Here is a 20,424-nt window from a genome sequence, read left to right as displayed (position 1 = left end):
TATTAAGGGTTTAATTCAGCATTTGCAACAGGACCCGGATAGATTAAGAGCTTAAGGTAAAAGGGCAAGGTAAGTAGAGGGGCTGCAGCAGAGGCTGATTCTTGTCCCATCGGGGGGACAGCACAGAGCCCTGTCATTCATGCTGTGTGTTGCTGCAAGCACCAGACGCACCAGCTCAGCATGCTTTGGCTAGCCCCTGCGTGAGGACGCAGCGCTTAGTCCTGGGAGAGGCAAGGGCAGCCGCGGGAGGAGCAGGCAGGCTTGCTGGGGCAGCTGCAGCACCTTCTGGAGTGGCACGGGGAGAGGAAGGGAAGGAACAGCCCTTCTGAAAGCCCTGCTTGGGCAGCCAGAGCCTGTGTGCAGCTGCATGGCCACAACCAGGCTGGAGACCCAAGCCTTCTTCCAGCTGTAGTGGAAGGGTTAATGCCCCAGTCTACCCCACCCCGGCTCCTCACCATTCTCCTGTTAACCAGCACTGCTTTCCCAGGTTTGTCAGCAAAACCGCTCCTATGTGCTTCCTCCAGCTCTCGGGAGCCGAAGCGAGCCGTGCTAGCTCAAGCAGTTGAAACACAAGGTCTGCTTACATCTAGTTCATTGATAGTAAATGGGTCAAGGAAAGCAGGCGGGGGGTGCCTGTGCCTGAGTGTGGGGAGAGCAGCATCTCTTCAGCCGACAGAGCTGGACTTCCAAGATTGGCTTACGCACCTCTGTGGCGACTTCCCCACGCACCCAGAAGCTAAGGCAGCTGACATTTGCTTTCCATGGCTCGTTGTGTTCGGTGTGAGCTATACCGAGACGGTGAGTCTGGTCAGAGAAGCTCCAATTGTGCCCAACCTTTTCTCATCCCCACACGCTCCTTGACAGCCTCTTCCCTGCCCTGGCAATTCTCTACAGCTAGCACGTAGGTCCAGCCAGGGGGCAAGCAACGCCACAGGACCCTGTGCACATGGCTGGGGGCACAGTCCCTCCCTGCTGAAACAAGGTGTGAAAGCAGGGGGGGGTGGATGGTCCCAGTGATGCATGCCCATGCCTCAGCGGGGCTCTAAGAGAGTGGTGCCACTGAGCTGCCTTCTTACACCAGTGATTTTCATGCATCTAGTCGCTTGCAGCTAGGGAGAAATTGTTTCAGTGCCGCTTTAAACCTTTGGGTCTTGACTTCTGGGCCCTGGCAATGAAAAGGAGAGGGACATGCTCTCCTCATACATGTAATACATGTCCTGTGGTATAGATGGGTTTGGGGTTGAGCTTATATAAGGGCGCAGAATTTGCAAGTTCTCACCTCTTCCTTCTCAAGCACTCTCAAACCAATATGCCACAGACTCAAAATAAACCACTTCCTTGCAGGCGGCTGTACTACCAAGTTTTATGTAATTCAGAACTGCAAAATCACTTTCTCTGGGTACCTTAGTGAGCATCCATGTGAGATACTCTGCCGAGGGATCCGAGGAGACCTGGTGTTCGCTTCTCTGGATAACTGAGAATCTTACTCTCTCTAAATAAGATGATTATCAACGGGGTGTTTGTGCCCATTCTTGTTTTTGGGGACTCTCCTTTCCCGTTGCTGCCATGACTCATAAAACTCGTTAAACCAGAGTATGCCTAGCAGGAGAACATTTAATTACATAGCAGTTGCAGGGTAGTGATGGAATTTATGTTTGACAGGCTGACGGCAAGATGGCTTTATCTACAAAGCTGTTTAGATGTCAGTATAGCCAATTTCATCCATAAGGCTGGGCAAGCCATACCAGGCATCAAACCAGCAAGGAAGGTAAAATACGTGCCAGGAGCAGGTTCGGGACACTGGTGGTTTGCATAAACAGCCTGAAAACGTGCCTGTCATCACCATGTCTGGGTCAACGTGTGGAAACATTATCTGGTAAACCAACAGCCTCGCACAGCACAGTGACCTAGATAGGAAATATGATGCAGGGAGGGAGAAAGTGAGACTGAGCACTGTTGTAACACATGCGTCAAGTTATTTGCTGTTGCTTTTATCTGGCTATAAGAGTTTAATAGTCAATAAACCACTTGGAAACAGGTTCTGGCCTCTCCCGTCCTTCTCAGACACTCTCACACCAGACAGCATGCAGCCAGGCCAATTTACAAACAATGTATTTCAGTACTTAGCAAAATATTCTGCAAACCACTGTACACATCTCAGCGACGTGTGCACCACTTCAAGAGTACAGCCTTAAGGCTCCTGTGAAGCTGCTGAGAGGGATTACACCAACATTGGAGTGACTACTCTTCACATGTGTGTGTAAACAGGTTTGTTTACATGAAGAGAACTCTTTCCACTCTGGCCTTTGAGATTGCAGTAGACCATTCGGTTGAAGCAGGCTAGGATAGGTTAGGATGATTTTACTCAGTGTAATAAAAAAGCAAAGGGAAGTGTTTGCGAGCTAATGCATGCTACTGTTTGAAATCCCTTCCCATTTGTACATGTTTTCTCACAGTGTACTTAAAAGCCATACATATGACCAAGTAATTTGTCATCAGTTTCAGGTTTGGGTTTTTTTCCTTGTAATTTACCTTACAATTAGCACATTGTATCATACATTCTAGCCCATTGAAGATCATATTGTTCTGATTTTAAAACTCTACTATAAAAATTTTGCATGCTGAAAGAAGTACTATTCTGGCATGGAAAGCACATCTCCCTCAACTTTAAAGAAATTGTTATCTACGTGACACTTTCAGGAAGGCAGAGGGATGATAATCTTGTAGGGCAATGGCTCAGTGTTCCTATATTATCATTTCCATATTATTTTTTGTAACAACAAAATAAAGGTCTTTCTTAACTCTGAAACTCATCTGGCAGGAAAAAAAACATTTAAAGATTACATATCAAAGGTCTTTGAGATCAAATAATAACTTATCTATAGCCCAGTGTGTTCAATATGCAGTCTGTGAACAGGAAAAAGGTTTGCTTTCATTTTTCATTCTCCTGTAAACAGACTGTTCTCCCAAATTAGCCTTGTTGGCTCCAAATTACTGTGCTTAGTCAAAATTCAGCCTCTTTTTTGTATTTACAGATTTTTTCCCCAGAATAATCAAACAGCTAATTAAGTATTCCTCTTTCAAATGTATAGTAACTGAGATTTTGATATTAACCATGAGGCTGAGCTATCAGAAGTCAGAGTGAGTAAAATTTTCCTTTTTCAATCCCATTTTTTAAGTTATCTCTTTTGAAAATAATACATGAAGCTTGACCCCTGACAAAATTTTTGCCCCACATGTAAACTGTAGATAAATCTTGGAAAATACACTGTAGCCAAAATTTGGAAGACAACACTTTTTAACTTGCTGTCACAATCAAGGAACCTACGTTCATGAAAATGGAGAGTGCTAGGACAGACTTTTCTAGCTTCTGTAGTAGTCAGCTGGTTTTCTTCTATATTTACATGTTTTTTAGAACCAAAGTTCCAAGTGTTTTGCTCTTGAGACTTACTCCAGAGTTATATTTGTGATTACTCTGTAGCGTTATTATCTCACTCACGACAGTCCATCAGAACAATTTAAAAATTTCTATGTGGTAAACTACAGTAATTCTTAACACATTTATTGCAATTTTCACTGATACCAGTGAAACCATTTCTCCATTCACCTGGGGGAGTGACATATCTCTTCAGGAGTGTCTCTTGACTGATCGGGGAAATATCAGGTATCTTTGTCATTTGCAGCTCACGGTCGCTGTGGCTGCATTTTCCACTCTGCCAGCAGTACTCTCTGTGTAGGATTTAATGGACACACATTTTTGCGAAGAGCCTGCCATCTCAACTATTCTCCTCGCAACCTGTCCACAGACCTTATCTCACGTTCAAGCAGATCCCAGTCCCCTTCCCGGTCCCCTTCCTGGTCCCACCATGTACCTCTCCTTCCACTGCCTCCATCAGAGCTCAGCACTCCCTTGCAGAACAGCATTGCAAAACCTCCTCGGGGATGCAGACCTCCTCTATTTATAGAGGGCTGAGGCTGGATGAAAGTTTCCAGAGAGCTTTCTGGAAGGGCTCTCATCTAGCTGCTCTGAAGGCTTACAAAAAGAAATGAGCTTGCTACCTTGGCTTCATAGCTTTGACCTGCATATAGCATTCAGTAAACCACTGCAGTAAAACATATAGTGCACCAGGCAAGCATTTGATGTTACACGTTGGCATTTATGAACCTTCGAAGAAGTTTTCTTCCTGACATGCCTCATCCATATCTGGATTACAAATGCAAAATCAGAGGTTTAAGGCAGATTCTCCAACATGAATCCACGTTCCCTGTTGATTTTTATCCTAGATTTGCAATTCAGTGCTATCTTAAGATAACAGAGAGGGAGAAATCTTCTTAGCTTCATGCTGTATTTTTTTCTTAAAAGATTCGGTCTCTTGAGGCTGATATTTTTAAATCAAAAATAAGGCTCCGCTAACAAATGCACTGCTGAGTGTTGCTCCACAAAGATATGATTCAGCATTTCTTTTACTCGTCACAAATGAAATGCAGAATATTTCTTAAAATAGGGGAGAAATGGTCACCCTAGCTAAAATAAGGTAGGAGCCAGGCTGGGCACACGTAGTGGGCATATCCACAAACACACAAGCCTTTGTGTGTATATGAGCTAGCCGTGTTTGGCCTCTCACATTGATAAATTGCTGTTTATTTAAAAAAAAAAAAAAAAAAGGAGGGGGGCCAGCAAGCCCTTAACTACTTTTGCCACAGCACATGGCTTTTATTGGAGGATATGTTTGCACAAGTGAGGAGCGTTGCCTCCCACCCAAATTTCAACAACACGTAAATAGGTGAGGACAAAGCGTCTATCTATTCTCTGCCTATACCTTCCAGTTCAAGCTCTATCTATATCACACAGTGAGGAAACTGTAATCTGAGGAACTCTTCTAGGAATTCTTTTAATGAAAACTCCCAAACATGGTCCTAGCATTAGACACAGTCTGAGGTTAACCCCCCAAAATCAACCAACCAACAAAAAAGCCTCAACCAACAGCAACAAAAAAGAGAGAATAATGCCAAGGAGAAAATGTAAGCCCAACGAAACAGTAAGGAAAAAAGTGAAATCCACCTCCTGACAAGATAAGCATTATCATCTTCCATTGCACTGTGGGTGGATGAAGAATGTGTAAATTGCTTGCTGACCTGTTTTTCGCTTCTGCATAAAAATGAAAGGCCATTTCTCCTAGTACCAATAAATGCCAACTTATCTCTAGGTCACTAATTAGCTAGCTGGGTGAGAAAGGAACAGGTTCAGGGGTAGCAATTCTAGCAGTGACAAACTGATGCAGCATGATAGTGAGACTCAGATGCAACCCAGCCCTAATTACAGCTCGGTAGCACATACTATCACTCTGAGAACACACCAAAGATTTTAATAATTCATATTCAGCTGTGTGCCTGCATGAACTCCTTGTAAGTTTAATTTTCCAGGACCTAATATTTAGGTACTGCTTTGTAAAAGCTCTCCAGTGTACAATTCCAGCCTTCTGTTTTACTGGATTCATTAACAGCATTGTGCCATCTGAACGTCCACGGAAAGAGACAAAATGAATAGTGTCAATTAAGATCATGCAGGGAGACAACAAAATTTTTCTCATACTAATACAGGAATTTAAATGACTATATATCCACTACTAGCATTCCTGGTTTAGTAAATATCTGCCCTTGGTATAAGTTGCTTGGGAAGTGCTTTAAACATGCTGAAATATCTCACTCTGGTATTAGACTGAAAGTATTTGCACAGAGGGTTGTGCTTGTTGGCATAGGAAACAAGAAGACACAGGACACAATCATGAGTGTGCACCAATATCACAGTCTTTAATACCGCATTTGTTCAGTTCTAAAATCTCAGGAACTATTTTAATGAACAGACAGAACCCTTCAACTACTAAAACCTGAAAAATAAAAACGCCAACAAAAACCCCAATACAAAAACCAGCTTACAAAATGTGACTCCCTGGCATGCTGTTCACAGAATCAATAGCCTGAAACGCCTCTCCCTGAATCCTCAGATACCAGCATCAGCTGATGCTAGCCGTTACCCTGTCTTGGTATAGAATAACCTGCACTTTGCATTTGCTGATTCTCTCAACAGTTTCAAAAGGAAAGGTGTCTCTCTCCATTAGGGAGAACGTAGAAATGGGTCAAGTTATATAATATGGAGTAAAAAAGGGTAAAGTTACATGACATGACTGAGTTAGTTTACCATTCTGACTTGGGTGGTCCTGCTTTTCGCTCCCTGACTCCTGGCTCTGCTGGTCCACACCCTCTCTTGCACCACATCAAACCACTGGGTAAGCAGATCCAACTTGTTAATCCAACAGAAAACTATTCTCTTGAACTGACTCACCAAAGGGCTAGACAAGCGTGGTGCTGAGAAGCACGCTGCTGGAGGAAGCAGAACCACCTCTTTTGGTGGGCAGCAAGTCAACACCATGACTTAAATGGACTGCAGCCAAAGAAAGCTCTGCAGAAGGGCACAAGAGAAGCACTGAAGGCAAACAGAAGGGCATGGCGTAAAAGCCTGGGTCTTTGGGAAGGACGGAAATGCACAAAAAGACATCACAAAGCCATCGGGATGGGGGAGACGCTGAGGAGGACAATGGCAGGAGAGCAGCAGGACATTGCATCCCAATACACATCGGAGCGGTGTGTGGGGACAGGCACCATCCTAGCAGAAGGGGGGACGAGCAGTGCAGGACAACATGGTGCTGAGTTGTACTGAGTCCATCCAGATTGCAACGGCTCTTCAGGGCTCAGGCTCACAACGCTTGTGTGCGTGTCTGTAGGCAGCCCTGGCAAAGGTGAGCTCTTCAGGACAGATGTGATATCTTGATAGTTTAACAAAACATGAGCTATAATATTGTATCCCCATTGTTCAAGAAAAGGGGGAGGACACTATTGTTCTACTTGGAAAGCAAACAAAAATGAAGCCTGCCCCCATTCTTCTCCAGAAATTGCCTCATTAAAAAAAAAATAAAATAAACCCCCTAAATCTTATTGAGGAATAACACCTAGTCACTCTTATCAGCTCAAAACCTCCCTCACTATTACCTTTTCCTTCCTCTCTTAAATTACTGAGACAGGTTTCTCCTTTCGTAGCAGCAAATGTTTTAAGCTCACTGTTTTCTTAGAATCTCTCTTACTGGTTCAACTGCCTGAATAAGAAAAAGAACTTAAGAGATACCAGGAATTGTGCTAGCCAGCTGGAGAAAGGGAAAAGAAACTGCATCTTTACCCAAAGATAAGATGTCCAAATGTCCAGTCTTTTAACAAATACATCTTTATGGCTTCAGGAACAGTTCCCAAGTTCCACTCTTGAGCTCTGGGTAATAGTTTCTAGGGAATCAGGGAAAAAAAAAAAAAAAAAAGCTGACACTGTAACTCATTAAATAGCAGGATATATTGTAATGCATGGGCTAAGGTGCTCTCAAGCTTCTCAAACCAAGGGGCACAGAGTGACCTGTCCTTCTTGCCCATACCCCAGGGCATCCCTGGTTTTTTCCAAATACAAGGCCAGGCACTGGCAGAAAAGAGAACTACGTGCCTGGCAGCTGGAAGACGAGGAAAGAGAAAATACGATGTGCAGTAGATCAGGTACACACAAAATAATCATGGCAGGCCACATCATCGTAACACTGCTCGGCATTGTTTCCACCTTGATGGTCTTTCAGCATGTCATGATGCTGAATCATGATGACACAGGGGCAGGAAGCACATACCAGATGCAAAGTGAAAAGGTCATGTTATGATTGTGGCCCTACGAAGCACTGGAGACACTTTCTTTATGTTGGGGTCCCTGTCTTTACATTGGAGTCTCCTTGTTCTCATGCTGGAAGACTCATCTGCACCAAAATAAAGAAAAGCTTCTGGAGCAGTTCAGATAAATTTGACCTACACACAGATAAAACAAGAATCTTGGGGGGTGGGGGGTGTGTTTCCCCTCCAAAACTGCTTATCGCTGTATCAGTGAGTGGATTTCACATAGTGTTTAAAAAATGTACTTGAAAAGTAACTTTCTGTTCATAACTGCACTTTAGGCACCCCGAGGGCCTGCTGGCTTGCTTAAGTTACAGGCTAAAAATGTACATAATTGTCAATCTTTAGCAAGACGGGGAATTCTTTTCTAACCAAAGCCTGAAATACTCCCTCTGGAGAAACCTCACAAACAATGTGGAAAAAGCTTTTGAACTTTCCATGGTACAAAGTTTGAAATGAGGACAAAACTGGAGTGAGTATTGCGCATTTTCTAAGCTCCACTGCATTTAGCTTTACAGATACAGACATCTAGTAGCAGCATTTTCAGTTTAAAAAAAAAAAAAAAAAGACACACTCTTGTACTTCACTAGCATAATTAATTTTTCTTTAAATATGACTACAATTATTAAACTAGTCAAATATTAAAACACACATAAATCTCTCTAGATCTACACTAACCATATTTTTGGTGTAATAAAAATAGGCAATATTCCCACAGAAGCAAACACATATAATTTCAGACAGATTCAGGGACTGCAAAAACAATTTTAGCTGAAGAGCCTGGAGGTATCCCACAATATTAAACACAAGTTTTTACAAAGTAATTGAGAATACTTCTCCTTATAATTTAGCCCAACCCTTATAATCCCAGATTATAATGAAAGGTTTTCCCTTTAAACATTACACCATTATGATATTCAGTGATAAACAACTACATTATTCTGTTACTTGAATTTCAGCAAAACCTTTTAGGGAAACTACAATGTCATCAACAGGCACTAAACGGGATGGGAGCTGGTCCAGGGTAACTGCCGATTATTTTCAGGGCTCTGAGCCTGATTTTCTGAGCCATTGTCCCAAAAGCTCTGTGCCACTTCATACTGTGACAGCAGCATACCAAGCTCTTGGCACATCAGAGTGCCCATGCCTGGACCTTGAAAGTGCTCCTCCGTAATGGCTGGGACTAGCACAGCTAGTCAATAACCCTACACCTTCCTGATCACCTCTAGTGAGCGATCCTTTCCTCACTTTGCAGAAACAGGGAGCAGGGGAGGTATTTGGGAGTTGAATAAACCACACTAACCCTCTGAGTACCTCAGGAAAAGAGCACATATTCAATAGAGGAGCACTTGCATAGCCTTGTGGATATAGAGTTTGTACAGTTTGTCCCGATTAGAAAGGAAGTGAGTTTAACAGAGGATCCAACTCAGACAAACAGTTCTCTAGTTTTATTTGGAAAAGCTGCAAACCTGTTACAGTTCACTTGCTAGTATGAAAAGCAAGCCTGAAAAATGCTGCTGTAGAGATCAGTGAATAATGGTTTAAGTGGAATAAGAGCAGTCAGGCTGAAGAACATGGTGGAGTGGTCTGGAGGGAAAAGAGCAAATGCTACAAGCCCCCAAGTTCTAAATTTTAATCATGACACTGTCACGGACACATATCTGCCTGATTGATGCCTTACACTACCACCACCGTAAGGAGCATGTGTAGCTTCCAAGTGGCCTTCTGGCAGCAGTGAAAAACTTAGCCTGGAGTCCCAGGGACTTTTTCCTGTTCACAGCAAAACTATCTGAAGATGAGATTACTTTTTATTTAAACTTCATTTTTAAGCTGATTTTGTTCTGTGAATGAAACTTCTCTACTCTTGTTATGCTGCATTCCCCCCTCTCCCTGGGCTTCAAAGATTCTTTTTCGGTTGCTCATACAATCTTACCACTGTAGTACTCAAGATACATAAAGCATATTATAAATGCTGCTGTTATTACTACTTAATGAAAACATAAAAGTTATTCATTGGCCAACTCCCTCCCCCCCCCCCCTTTTTTTTTTTTCATTTCTAATAAACGTATCAAATCCTTATCTCAGTGGTGACAAAAAACTATGACCTTGCATTAAGTTTACCCTCATCGTGACTGGTATCACTTTAAAGACTTTTCATCTGCATTCTCTGCAAAGCAGTATATGTCATCATTACCTAGTCACCAGCCAAGTTCTTGTCCGATGTTCACTGACACAGACAAGAAATTAGCCATCTTGGGTACGCCACATTAGGGAGCAAATGAAGAGTAACCAGCAGAAAAATAAGAGGAGGAAGTCCCATCCCCCCTCAGTTTTAGCAACCACCGTGTTGGTCCTTTTGCTTTGTATACCCTATGTTGCTTTTTATCGTGCTTTGCCCTTGTTCTGTCTTTTAAGGAACAAGCCTTTTGGAAATGAATAGAGTCTTTATATACTTGGAAAACATTTCTAGCATGTTGTAGACACCATTGTAATATAAATACTCATTGTCTTCCAGAGTTTCCTTACCACCACCACTCTTTTCTGCAGCTTTGTCACTGGACAACAGCCATCATTAAATTGTTTTGTGCTGCTGTGAAGCGCTGTAATCATAAAATATGGCAAATGCTCCATACATCCGAAGATAAATTTTGTTGAACTCTGTACTTCTGTTGACCATGCAGGGGAACAGTACGTCAAAACAACCTGAAGTAGCTCAGCACATTAGCAAATGTAAAAACTAAGACCAAGACCTGTAATTGCATCCCAAAAGACATGTGGTAAGGAGAGGGAAAGAACAAATGACTTTTGAAGACAAATTAGCCCATGAATTGATAATTATCATTAGGTTTTAGCCAGGCACTGTATTTGTACCTTGGTCCTTTTCTTATTTGTTTCATAATTGGACTACTGAGTTTCAAACCTGTGACTTTCATCTCTGCTGTTTGCTGAAGGAGTATGCAACAAGTGCGAAAGGTCTTAACTCTTCAGTTTCTTTCTAGCAGAATATCATTGTTTGCATTTCCAAAGTTTTTGGAAATAACAGCCTCGACTCTCTTCTCATTTAGCCTGGTTTAACAATGCTGCGAGTCCAACAAATTCAGTTGCATTAATTTCAGTTTAAAGCAAGCTAGAGGAATACCTAGCCTAGTGTTGCTGACATACCTCATATACCTGTAGGTAAAGTAGTAAAACTGTCATTAAACCTAGATTAAAAAACTGTACACTTTATGCCTGGACTTAAAACCTGTTTTTAACCCACTTCCTTCTGCCTCTACCACTGTATTTTCCTCCCTGTAAGAGCAACGAACAAAGAAATTACTAATCTGCAACCCCATCTGTTTTTAGTTCCCAGCTTTTCCAGTTCATTTGGTTCATTTCTATTTTTTTTTAAATTCACCATGGAGCTTGCTGATCACATTCACCTTGAAATCTCATCCTTTGGGCTTTCATGAGCTTGTCCTCTCGCTACTCCTTTTGCCCTTCTAAAAATTCATCCTGTTTCTCCTTCTCATCTTCTGTAGATGCACCACAGGCGTTTGTATCCTTGGCACACTTTGTTTCTCCTTTTAACACCCTTCACATAGTACACACAGTGCCTAACATTCCTCCAAGTCCTACTGCTATGTCGGTTAATTTTAAATCCAGTTCTATGTAGAGACATGGCAAGAACTAAACCATTTCAATTGTGTATATAAAGCCATCTCACTATAATACAAGTATATCACAGTCTTAAGCCTCACCAACAGCCTGCGAGGAGCAAAAGCACTACTATTGCCCTCCCACAGTGGCAAAGAGAAAATGGTTTATCCAAGATCACGTGAAAGCCTGCAGCAGCCTATGAGTTACCAACCAAGAGGATTCACTTCACCTTCCTACCTCCAGATCTGTATATTGGCTCATGTATTTGACACTTCTTGGACTCTTGGACACTTCAGAATGGATTTGCTTAACTTACGGGCAGCGCACAGCCAACTGCAGGCGCTACCTCTCACCTGCCCTGCTCTCGGAGCAAACACATGCTGGCAGTTCACCCAATGGTTCTGGGAGTGGGGTGTGCAGGAGACCCCCGGCCCGGGAGGAGGCCTTGCTCCAGCGTACCACGAGGCTCTGAGGCTCCAGCCTCCACGTTGGGCTGTATCGCAGGAACCTGCAGAATACACTCCACTGTCCTAGCGTCTCCCACAAGCAAGCGAAGCCACGGTTAAGCCGGACCGACTGGAGCTTACACATCACCTCGGAGGAGTCCAGGTCCTCATGCGGCTTCTGACAGCCGACGTGACTGTGTGTGGACCTTTGTCCCTGCACCGGCGCTGCTCTGCCATACCCGCTTCCTTTTTCCTGTCAGGGGCTGCGTGCCATGTTGATCACAGCACTGGCCCCGGCTCCAGGCCTCGTTTGCCGGCCACATCACTTGCACCTTCTTCCTGCTTTCTGCCCTTCTAACCCGCCGGACTCCGGCCTTTTTTACCGGCGACTTCGGTGGCACACAAGCCACAGGTTATTTAAACGGGAGCCAGCGCACACCCCGCCCCGCCAGCCACCCGGCTGGGGTATTCTGGGGCCTACGAGAGCGACGACACCCGGCCCTCCACTGCGGCTGGGCGCTGCCGCCACCCTCCCCGTCACTCATGGCCACAGCGCCCGGCTTCTATGCCACGCCGGGCCCCTCCGTGCCGCCGCCGCCGCCGCCCCCCCCCGCGGCGGCCGCTCGCCGCTGGCGACAGCGCAAGGCCGCCCGCGGAGCAGCGGCCCACCGTCCGCCCGGGGTGTCGCGGGCAGCGCCGCCAGCACCGTCTGTGGGTGCCCGCCGCCCCTGGCAGCGCGGCTCCGCGCTTCCCGGCGGGCCGCTCCCGCCCGCCCTCCCGCCGCCGCGGGGGCGCCCCGGCCGAGGCCCGTCGCTACTCCCAGCGCCGGGATCCGGCCCTGCGGCTGCGGCGGGACCGTTCGGCTCCACGGCCCGGCCTGCCCCGGTCCGGCCCCGCCCGCCTGGCGGCGCGGCCCCGCCCGCCTGACGCGCCGGCGGCGCTGGCGGGCTGGAAGTGGCGTACGTGCAAAGCGAGCCGCGAGAGTGGCGCCTCCTCCTCGCCCCGACACAGCGGCGGAGGCGCGGCGGGGAGAGGCGGCGGCCGCGCCGGCCCGCGCACTGGGCAGAGGCCGGCGGGGAGCGGAAGGCAGCGCCCCCCCCTCCCCGCTCCGCGCCAGCCGGCTGCCCCCGCCGCCGCTCTGCCCCTCGGCCGCGCCGCCGCCGGCGGGGCGGCGATGAGGCGGTGCTAGCGGCGTTAGCGGCGCAGGGAGGGCGGCGCGGGCCCCCGCGGCAGCTCCGCGCCCGGCTGCCACGAAGGAGGCCGCGGGCCGGCGGAGGCGGAGGGCGGCGGGGGCCGCGGCGGAGCCGGGCGGCCATGATGCAGTGAGCGCTCCCTCCCCGCGCGGCCGGGCGGGGGCCCGCGTTAGCGCCGCTCCCGCCCGCCTCCTTACATAACCCTTCGGCGGCGGAGCGGGGCTGCGGCGGCACCACCAGCGCCATGGCGAATGACAGCGGCGGCGGGGCCGGCCAGGGCGGCGGCGAGAGCAGCGGCGGCGGGAGCGGCAGCAGCGGCTGCAGCAGCGAGCGGGACCGGCAGTACTGCGAGCTGTGCGGGAAGATGGAGAACCTGCTGCGGTGCGGGCGCTGCCGCAGCTCCTTCTACTGCAGCAAGGAGCACCAGCGCCAGGACTGGAAGAAGCACAAGCTCATCTGCCGCGGCGGCGGCGCGACGGCGGCGGCGGCGACGGTCGCGGCAGGGGGCGCTGCCGAGCCCCGGTGCGGGCACCCCACGCCGACCCGCGCCCACAGCGCCGGGGCCGCGGCCGGAGGGGGCAGCCGGGCGGCGGGGTGGGCTGCGGCGGGGAAGGGCGCAGCGCCGCCGTCCCCGGAGGCCTCCGCCGAGGCCGCCCCTCTGACCAACAACTACATCGCCGCCGCGGCCGCCGGTGCTGAGGCGGAGGCCCCGGCCGCGGCCCAGACCCCGTCGCCGTCCGGGGAGGCGGTGCTGCTGTACCGGGACAAGTCGAACCTGTCCCCGGGCGGCGTGCAGGCGGGGCCCGGCGGGGCCGCGCTGCGCCCCAACGGGCAGACCAAGTCGCTGGTGCCGCAGCGGCTGGCGCTGGAGTACATCGTGCCCTGCATGAACAAGCACGGCATCTGCGTGGTGGACGACTTCCTCGGCAAGGAGCTGGGCGGGCTGGTGGCCCAGGAGGTGCGGGCCCTCCACCACACCGGCCGCTTCACCGACGGGCAGCTCGTCAGCCAGAAGAGCGACTCGTCCAAGGACATCCGCGGCGACAAGATCACCTGGGTGGAGGGCAAGGAGCCGGGCTGCCAGACCATCCGGCTCCTCATGAACAGCATGGACGATCTCATCCGGCACTGCAACGGCAAGCTGGGCAACTACAAAATCAACGGCAGGACGAAAGTGAGTGCGAGAGCCGGGACCCCCGGTGCCCCCCGCTGCCGCCGGGGGGGTGGGGGGGAGCGGGGCGGCGGGGCCGTGTGCGCTGCCTGCGGGTGTGCGTGCGGGTGCGCACGTCCCTGCGTGTGCCTGGGCGTGTGGCCCGGGGCCGGCCGCGCTCAGCATCCGGGGGTCGCTCCCCACCTCGGCGGTGTGACAGGGTTTGTTTGCTGGGGAGGGGGAGCCACCTCATTTATATCCCGGCGTTTCGTTAAAACACTTGACCTGGAAGCTCATGCGCTAGGCGGTGAATACTGGAACGCACGTTCCGCCAAAAAAAAAAAAAAAATAATGAAAGCGGTATACTTGTTGTCCCCAGAAAGCGGGGGGTACCGTATGCTGGGCACCGGCTGCAAGGCGGCCTCGGGGCAGCGGCAGCCCCGCACGAGTGGGTCCGGGGTTGCTGGGTGCCGGCTCCGGGGACGCCTGCCGGGTGCGGGGCTTGAGTGGGAGCGGCGTGGGCAGTGCCGCGGCGGGCAGCGCTGCTGCAGGGAGGCACCGGGGGGTTTACTACCGTCCTGTCTGTTTTCTGCAAAAATCACACTCTTTGAGTCCAGACAACCGAGGCAAAATTTCCCGGTGTCTTTGCCTAGTTTGAAGTTCTCTTCCAGTTCTTTAAATAATATCCTCCCCCTTGATAAAGGACTAGTAATGAATATTCATCAGTATTCTTCCAGTTAAAAAAGAAAAAGGGGGGGGGGGCGTAACACCCTTCACAGTTTGCTACCTCTATTAAAACATAAGGAAGCCGGTGAGCTGGTAGCATCCATCGCGCCGGGACGGTTGCACTGTCACAGACGGGCTGTTGTTGCTGCAGCTGCAGCTCTCAGCTGGTGGGAAGCTGCGGGAGGGAGGAGGGGAGAAACTGGAGGGCAAAAAACAGCCTTGGATTTGTTTGGGGCACGGGAAACTCCCGTGATAAGGAAAAGTGGGTGGGAATCAGTTTTTTGCAAATGTGATCTTTACATACCTGTAGTTGAACCAGTACTGCACTAAAATCTTTCTAACGGGGATGTGGTCTAGGTTCCCCCTAGATCCCTGTTAGCTTGGACTTTCTAAGCCAATTTATGTTTCAGACAGTCCTAAATCTCTTCAAGGCTCCAAGTGCTTCGAACTTACACTCTAAACGTATCAGTGGCTTTGCTGGGCTTCAGTTTTATGCAGTGAAGAGGAATACCGCTTCTGGTTTTATGCGCAGCGGTATGCTTCTGTAAATAATACTTGCCAGGGCTTTAGAAAGGACTTTTGGAATTGTAATCCCAAATCACGCATGTTACTACTCTTATCTTACATTTCTAAGTAGTAACCGATACATTTGCTAACTGTGAGAGAAAAAATCTTATCTCTCTTCTTGTTGTGCTCTTTTGTGGAGCAACAGCAAAGCAATGGTTTGTTTAGCCCCACTCGTTTTTCAGCCACTGCTGAAATTTCTCAGTATTTAGGGCATCAGGGCAGGTGCAGGGATCAGGTCAGTAAAAGTGCAGTGCTTTACTCCTTGGTGGTACAGAAATGCATTACTTTCTGTCTTCTCACCTTCCCTTGCTTTTATCTCCCCACAAAAGTCCGTGCTTGTAGAGATACAGGGAAGTTTCCGCAGGAGCAGAATGGAGCTGACAGTCACTCTCACAGATTTACCCCTGAGTTGAATAAACAGAAGCAGTTGGTGAGAAGAGATGAACAAGTCAGTGGAAGAGTTTGATCTGTTGAAACATGGGATTTATCAGTGTTTGGGCATGCTTATTTGTAAAGTCAGCAGCGATAGGAGTGATGAGACTTTCACCTTTTCTCTTTTGCACCTATAGAGAACTGCACCTTTGCCATTAATGCCACAGTAAGTTGAATTGAAGGGCTGGGAGGGGAGGTGTTGGGGAGAGAGAGCAGTCCGGCAGTGGAAACTTATGTACATCCCTTCAGGGCTCCTGGCTGTTTAGGGGGGGGAAAGGAAGATGTAAAATAAACACACAGACACCTCTTGGTTGTCTGAAGGGATTTTTTTTCGGTACATCTTGCCCTTGCTTTTTCTGACTTCTGATTTTGATTGTGTTGCTGCCGGAGTCCCGGCATAGTTTCATTCTTGGCAGTATAGAGGGGTGTGCAGTGCAGACATTGTAATAGCTGTAACAGGCTATCCTGGAGCTTTTCTGTTAGTGCACTTTGAGGGTGACCGCTGCTTAGTTCTTTTAGTCAAATACAGTCTACTTTCAAATCTTGATGGGTATGTTGGGTTTGTTTTCACAGCAAAGACTTTTGAAAATGAACGATCTACATGTAATATTTATTCTTATTTGTTTCATTTCAAGTAATAGGACCAAAATGGTCAAAATGGTAGCACATGTGACCGACTGAGCTCTTACTGAATGACTTTAATACTCCTGACTATGCATGTTTATGTTGCAATACTGTGGTTTGTGTAGTTGATGTGCGGAGAACATAGTGTACCATTTTACTGAAGGTGCTAAATAAACCAATTTGCAGCGTCACTGGTGAGACTTTCATTTCCCAGCATCTGAACCTGCAAAAGAATTCCAGGCCTTGGGAATCCCCCTGCCCTTTCTAAAAAGCTACCAGTGCTAGCTGCACGAGGTGATGGGTTGGTACAGTATTAAATGATTGCAGTCTGGTACAGCACTTCTGCAACAGGGGACATGCTAGAATTGGGCTGTGCTCATAGATGTCAGGGATGTAGCTGTGCTGGGGAGAGCTGAGGTGGTGAAGTTTAAGAGTTTGTTTCCTCAAAATCAGATGTGCAGTGTTGTAGATTTGAAAAGAAGGTGGTTTTGTGTTAACAGTTCTAAAGGTGTGTTGTTTTGTTTGTTTTAAGCCTAACTTCAAATTATTTTTTTTTATTAGACCTTTTAAATGAAACCCAAGCAAAAAATCCAAACCACTTGCAGCCAGTCATTTAAAATACTGTTGTTGGGTTCACTGCAGCGTCTTGTTAGAAAACTGACTTTATTTTTGAATGTTGTGCAAGGGCTGGCATTATGTCACAGGAGTCACAGGAGCTTTTCTTGAATCTTTAACCTTTACCAGATCTACTTCAAGCTCTGTAAACAAGCATATCCTATTAGAGGGGATGAATCATAAATAAATCCGCTTCACAGTGTGCTGAAATTCCCACCCTCCATTAATGGAACTTAAAAATAACTGAATACATGTATAGAGTCTTAGCATTTTATTCTGTGTGATTTAACTAGCAGCTGGGTACTTCTACAGAAATAAATGAATTATTGATCAAAGGTTTTAATGATGCTGTTGATCAAGGCTAATTGTTTTTGGTGTTGGGGAAAAAAAGCCATAGATAAAATGGAAGAGATGATACATAGATTATCACTTCAAATTTAGTTAAGGCTGAACTTGTATACCTGTTGGTGGTGTTGGCATTGAACTTGCCATCACTACGAAGTGTCTAGAAGCAGTGCATGAAAATGGGAAAATAAATGGGTCTTGAGATGTAAACCCTGCATCTCTTAGCCTGTAAAACTATCGACCACGGAAAAAGCTACATTGTTTTAATGGAATCTGTTTTAAACTGATTTACATTCTCCGGTGTCTTAAGGTAGAGGAAATGAAATAAGGTAAAATGTTGTGTGAGAAACCTGAGGTTTTACATTTGAAAGTCTCTGTTAGGGGTTTTCTCTAGACTAACCAGGCTACCTAGAACTCATCTGCTTAAACTGATGTGGTTCTGCTTAGGTCTGACCATTAGCAGATTACTCTCCAGCCTGAAACGTATCTGTATAGCAGTAGGTATAAACTAGCCAACCTCCTCTGAGGTGTGTGGTCAGTACACCAGCAGGTGTAAGAGAATGGCTAACTATTTGCTCATCTCAGAAGTCCTGATTTACTGCATTCCTTGTTTTTGTTCTTTTAGTCTCTTTCTTTCCAGACCCTGCTTCCTTCTTTTCTCTGGGTGATGGTGGCACATACTTGCATACATGAACTGCAGTGTCTTTTCTCCTTCCTTTTATTTTCTAGATATGTCTTCTTCCATCTCTTCTCAAAAATTAACACTCCCCACCCCCCCACCCCCCTTTTCTCTTATCAGTTACTGTACTTGTACATGCATGTGTTTCTGTTCCCTGGCTGTCCTGTTTTAGATAGCCAGTGGAGGTATAAACCTGCTCATCAAAGCCAGGGAATTAAATCATCCTGAATCTTACCTAGGCGAGAAGGTTTTTTCTTATCTCCTTCATGGAGGCTGAGAAGGGGTTAAGGGAGGGGGCAGTTTTATGATTTTTTTGCTAGGTTTCTCTTTCCCCAGTTCTGAACTCCGCTGATCATCTAAATCTGATTCATATAAATCTGAAGTTTGCTTCCTTCACTGGTATTGCAAAAACATTGGGAAATCCCTGTTGTGGACTGGGTTCCTAATAATCACTGTATAAACAGACATCTGATCTGTCAGCTATTTCTTCTGCTTCCATCACACCCAGCTCCACCCAGCTTCTAACCCTACCCTGTGCCTTTTATTGGTAGGAAACTGAATAGACAGTTTGACAGTCATTGTTAAATCCCTTTAGTTTTTGCTTCATTCCCACTTCTTGTGATAGCTAGAAAAGACCTACAGTTCAAATTGCTGCATTTTAATGCTCTCCTGTCTCTTCCAGTAGGCCACTGGCGCCCACTGCTTCTCAGCCACCAGTGGATTAAAAATATGATTGATTAGCTGCACGTTGTGCAAGCCTGTTTTACTGCTTTTCTTGGAATTGTTGAATTGCATAATTGCGCATCTCTTACTTTGTCCCAGCCTCCCATCTCAAAATAAACTGGCCTGGTTGTGAGTACTTTAACCGCTTCTTATAATTCCCTGGATGCTCATCAGTTTTCAATATGATGCTGCACACTAGAGCATCCTCGAGTTCTCTGAAGACCTAGAGGTCTCCGGATTCAAACTAGTCCAGGTGTACCCTATTATATTAGCTTCTTTCAAAGTTAGTAAAGCTGCTTTAGAGAATAATCTTCGAAGAGTGAGTGGATACCCTGCTGTTAGCTTTTCTATAAGCTGGAAAGAAAAGGCTCTCTGCTCTGGCCATTTATTTATGTTGCGGTTTTCCTGCAAACACATCAGATTAATCTTTCCAAGGGAAGAGAAATGGCACCAAGAAGCAGTAATCAGCTGATACAGCTGAAGCTGTTGGCAGCTGTGTAGCACTGAGAAGGGAATATGGGAGGAGGATAGGTTAAAGTCTTGAGTTTTGCAGATGCTGTTTAAAAATAGCATACAGGAGACCCGAGCAAGTTTTCTGGATGTTCTTTCCACTGTATCTTATTCTGCAAAATACAACCATGAGCGTGTGTGGCCATAAGAAGACAGATGAAAATAAGAGAGAGAGAATAAGGACTCAGCAACCAAGCAGGTAGTGTGGGAAGTGATGATGGTGACAAAATGCTGTTAGGACAGTGAGCACAGGGGCGAGTGAGGGACTCTGCTGCCGCTGGTGTGAGTCTCCCACTGATCAGAGGACTCCAGAGGTGTAGCTGGTGATCTGAGCTGAGGAAAGTTTGTGAAGTGGGGTAAAATGTTTGTAAAGCATGTCAAATTGCTTGTGACATGCCCAGTTACAGAGAACCTTCTGTATCATTCCGGGGATTTGTTTCACTATCATGCCTTGAATTTCTTTCTTGGTAGAAAACTTACTGATCTGATGATCGGTTCCTAATGGGTGATGGTATAGGGTTGAAGTTGTCACTGAGTTGTGGGAAAGTGTGGCTCAGTCTCCCAATAAGGATTTGAGTTGCTTGACCTTGATACAGAATATGACCAATGCTCGTCCTTGTCAGTTATTTTCCTTACAGTGATGTTTCTGTTGATGACGGTGTTTTCTTCTAGACGAGCGTGCTGGTCATTGAAGGATTGTATGGTGGTGCATGGATACTCAGCAGCCCACAGTTCTTACATCCCTGTTGGGGGTAGAGCCCTGATGTGTAATGAGCGCAGTTTAATTTGTTACCACAGAGTGGTTTGGGTTGGAAGGGACCTTAAAGGTCACCTCATTCCATCCCCCCTGCCATGGGGCAGGGGCACCTTCCACTAGACCATGTTGCTCAAAGCCCCGTCCAGCCTGGCCTTGAGCACTTCCAGGGATGGGGAATCCGCAACTTCTCTGGCAAGCTGTTCCAGTTCCTTATATACAGGCATTTTGGGTCCCAAATGGAACAGAAGATCAAAAGACTGTCTGTT

The 20,424-nt window shown here is 47.1% G+C and overlaps 1 protein-coding gene across 6 annotated transcripts in view; it reads left to right on the top strand.

The window, feature by feature from the left end:
- The first annotated feature begins 12,800 nt into the window (after positions 1-12,800).
- Positions 12,801-20,424, top strand: part of EGLN1 (egl-9 family hypoxia inducible factor 1) — a 47,060-nt gene continuing 39,436 nt past the window's right edge. For 4 of the 6 annotated variants that reach the window (XR_013928362.1, XR_013928363.1, XR_013928364.1 and 1 more), the window contains exon 1: positions 12,806-14,204. Coding sequence is in view for 3 of the 6 variants with exons in the window: in XM_080388887.1 (XP_080245013.1) it covers positions 13,275-14,204 (930 nt within the window). In the remaining 3 variants the exon portion in view is untranslated. Of the gene's footprint in view, positions 14,205-20,424 lie in introns of all 6 variants that reach the window. The other 2 variants (XM_080388888.1, XM_080388889.1) reach the window with 1 other exon arrangement.

The sequence above is a fragment of the Falco punctatus genome (genome assembly GCF_963210335.1).
Source record: "Falco punctatus genome assembly, chromosome: 5".
Taxonomy (NCBI): domain Eukaryota; kingdom Metazoa; phylum Chordata; class Aves; order Falconiformes; family Falconidae; genus Falco; species Falco punctatus.
The sequence above is the reverse complement of the archived record's forward strand: the minus strand, read 5'-3'. Positions and strand labels throughout refer to the sequence as shown.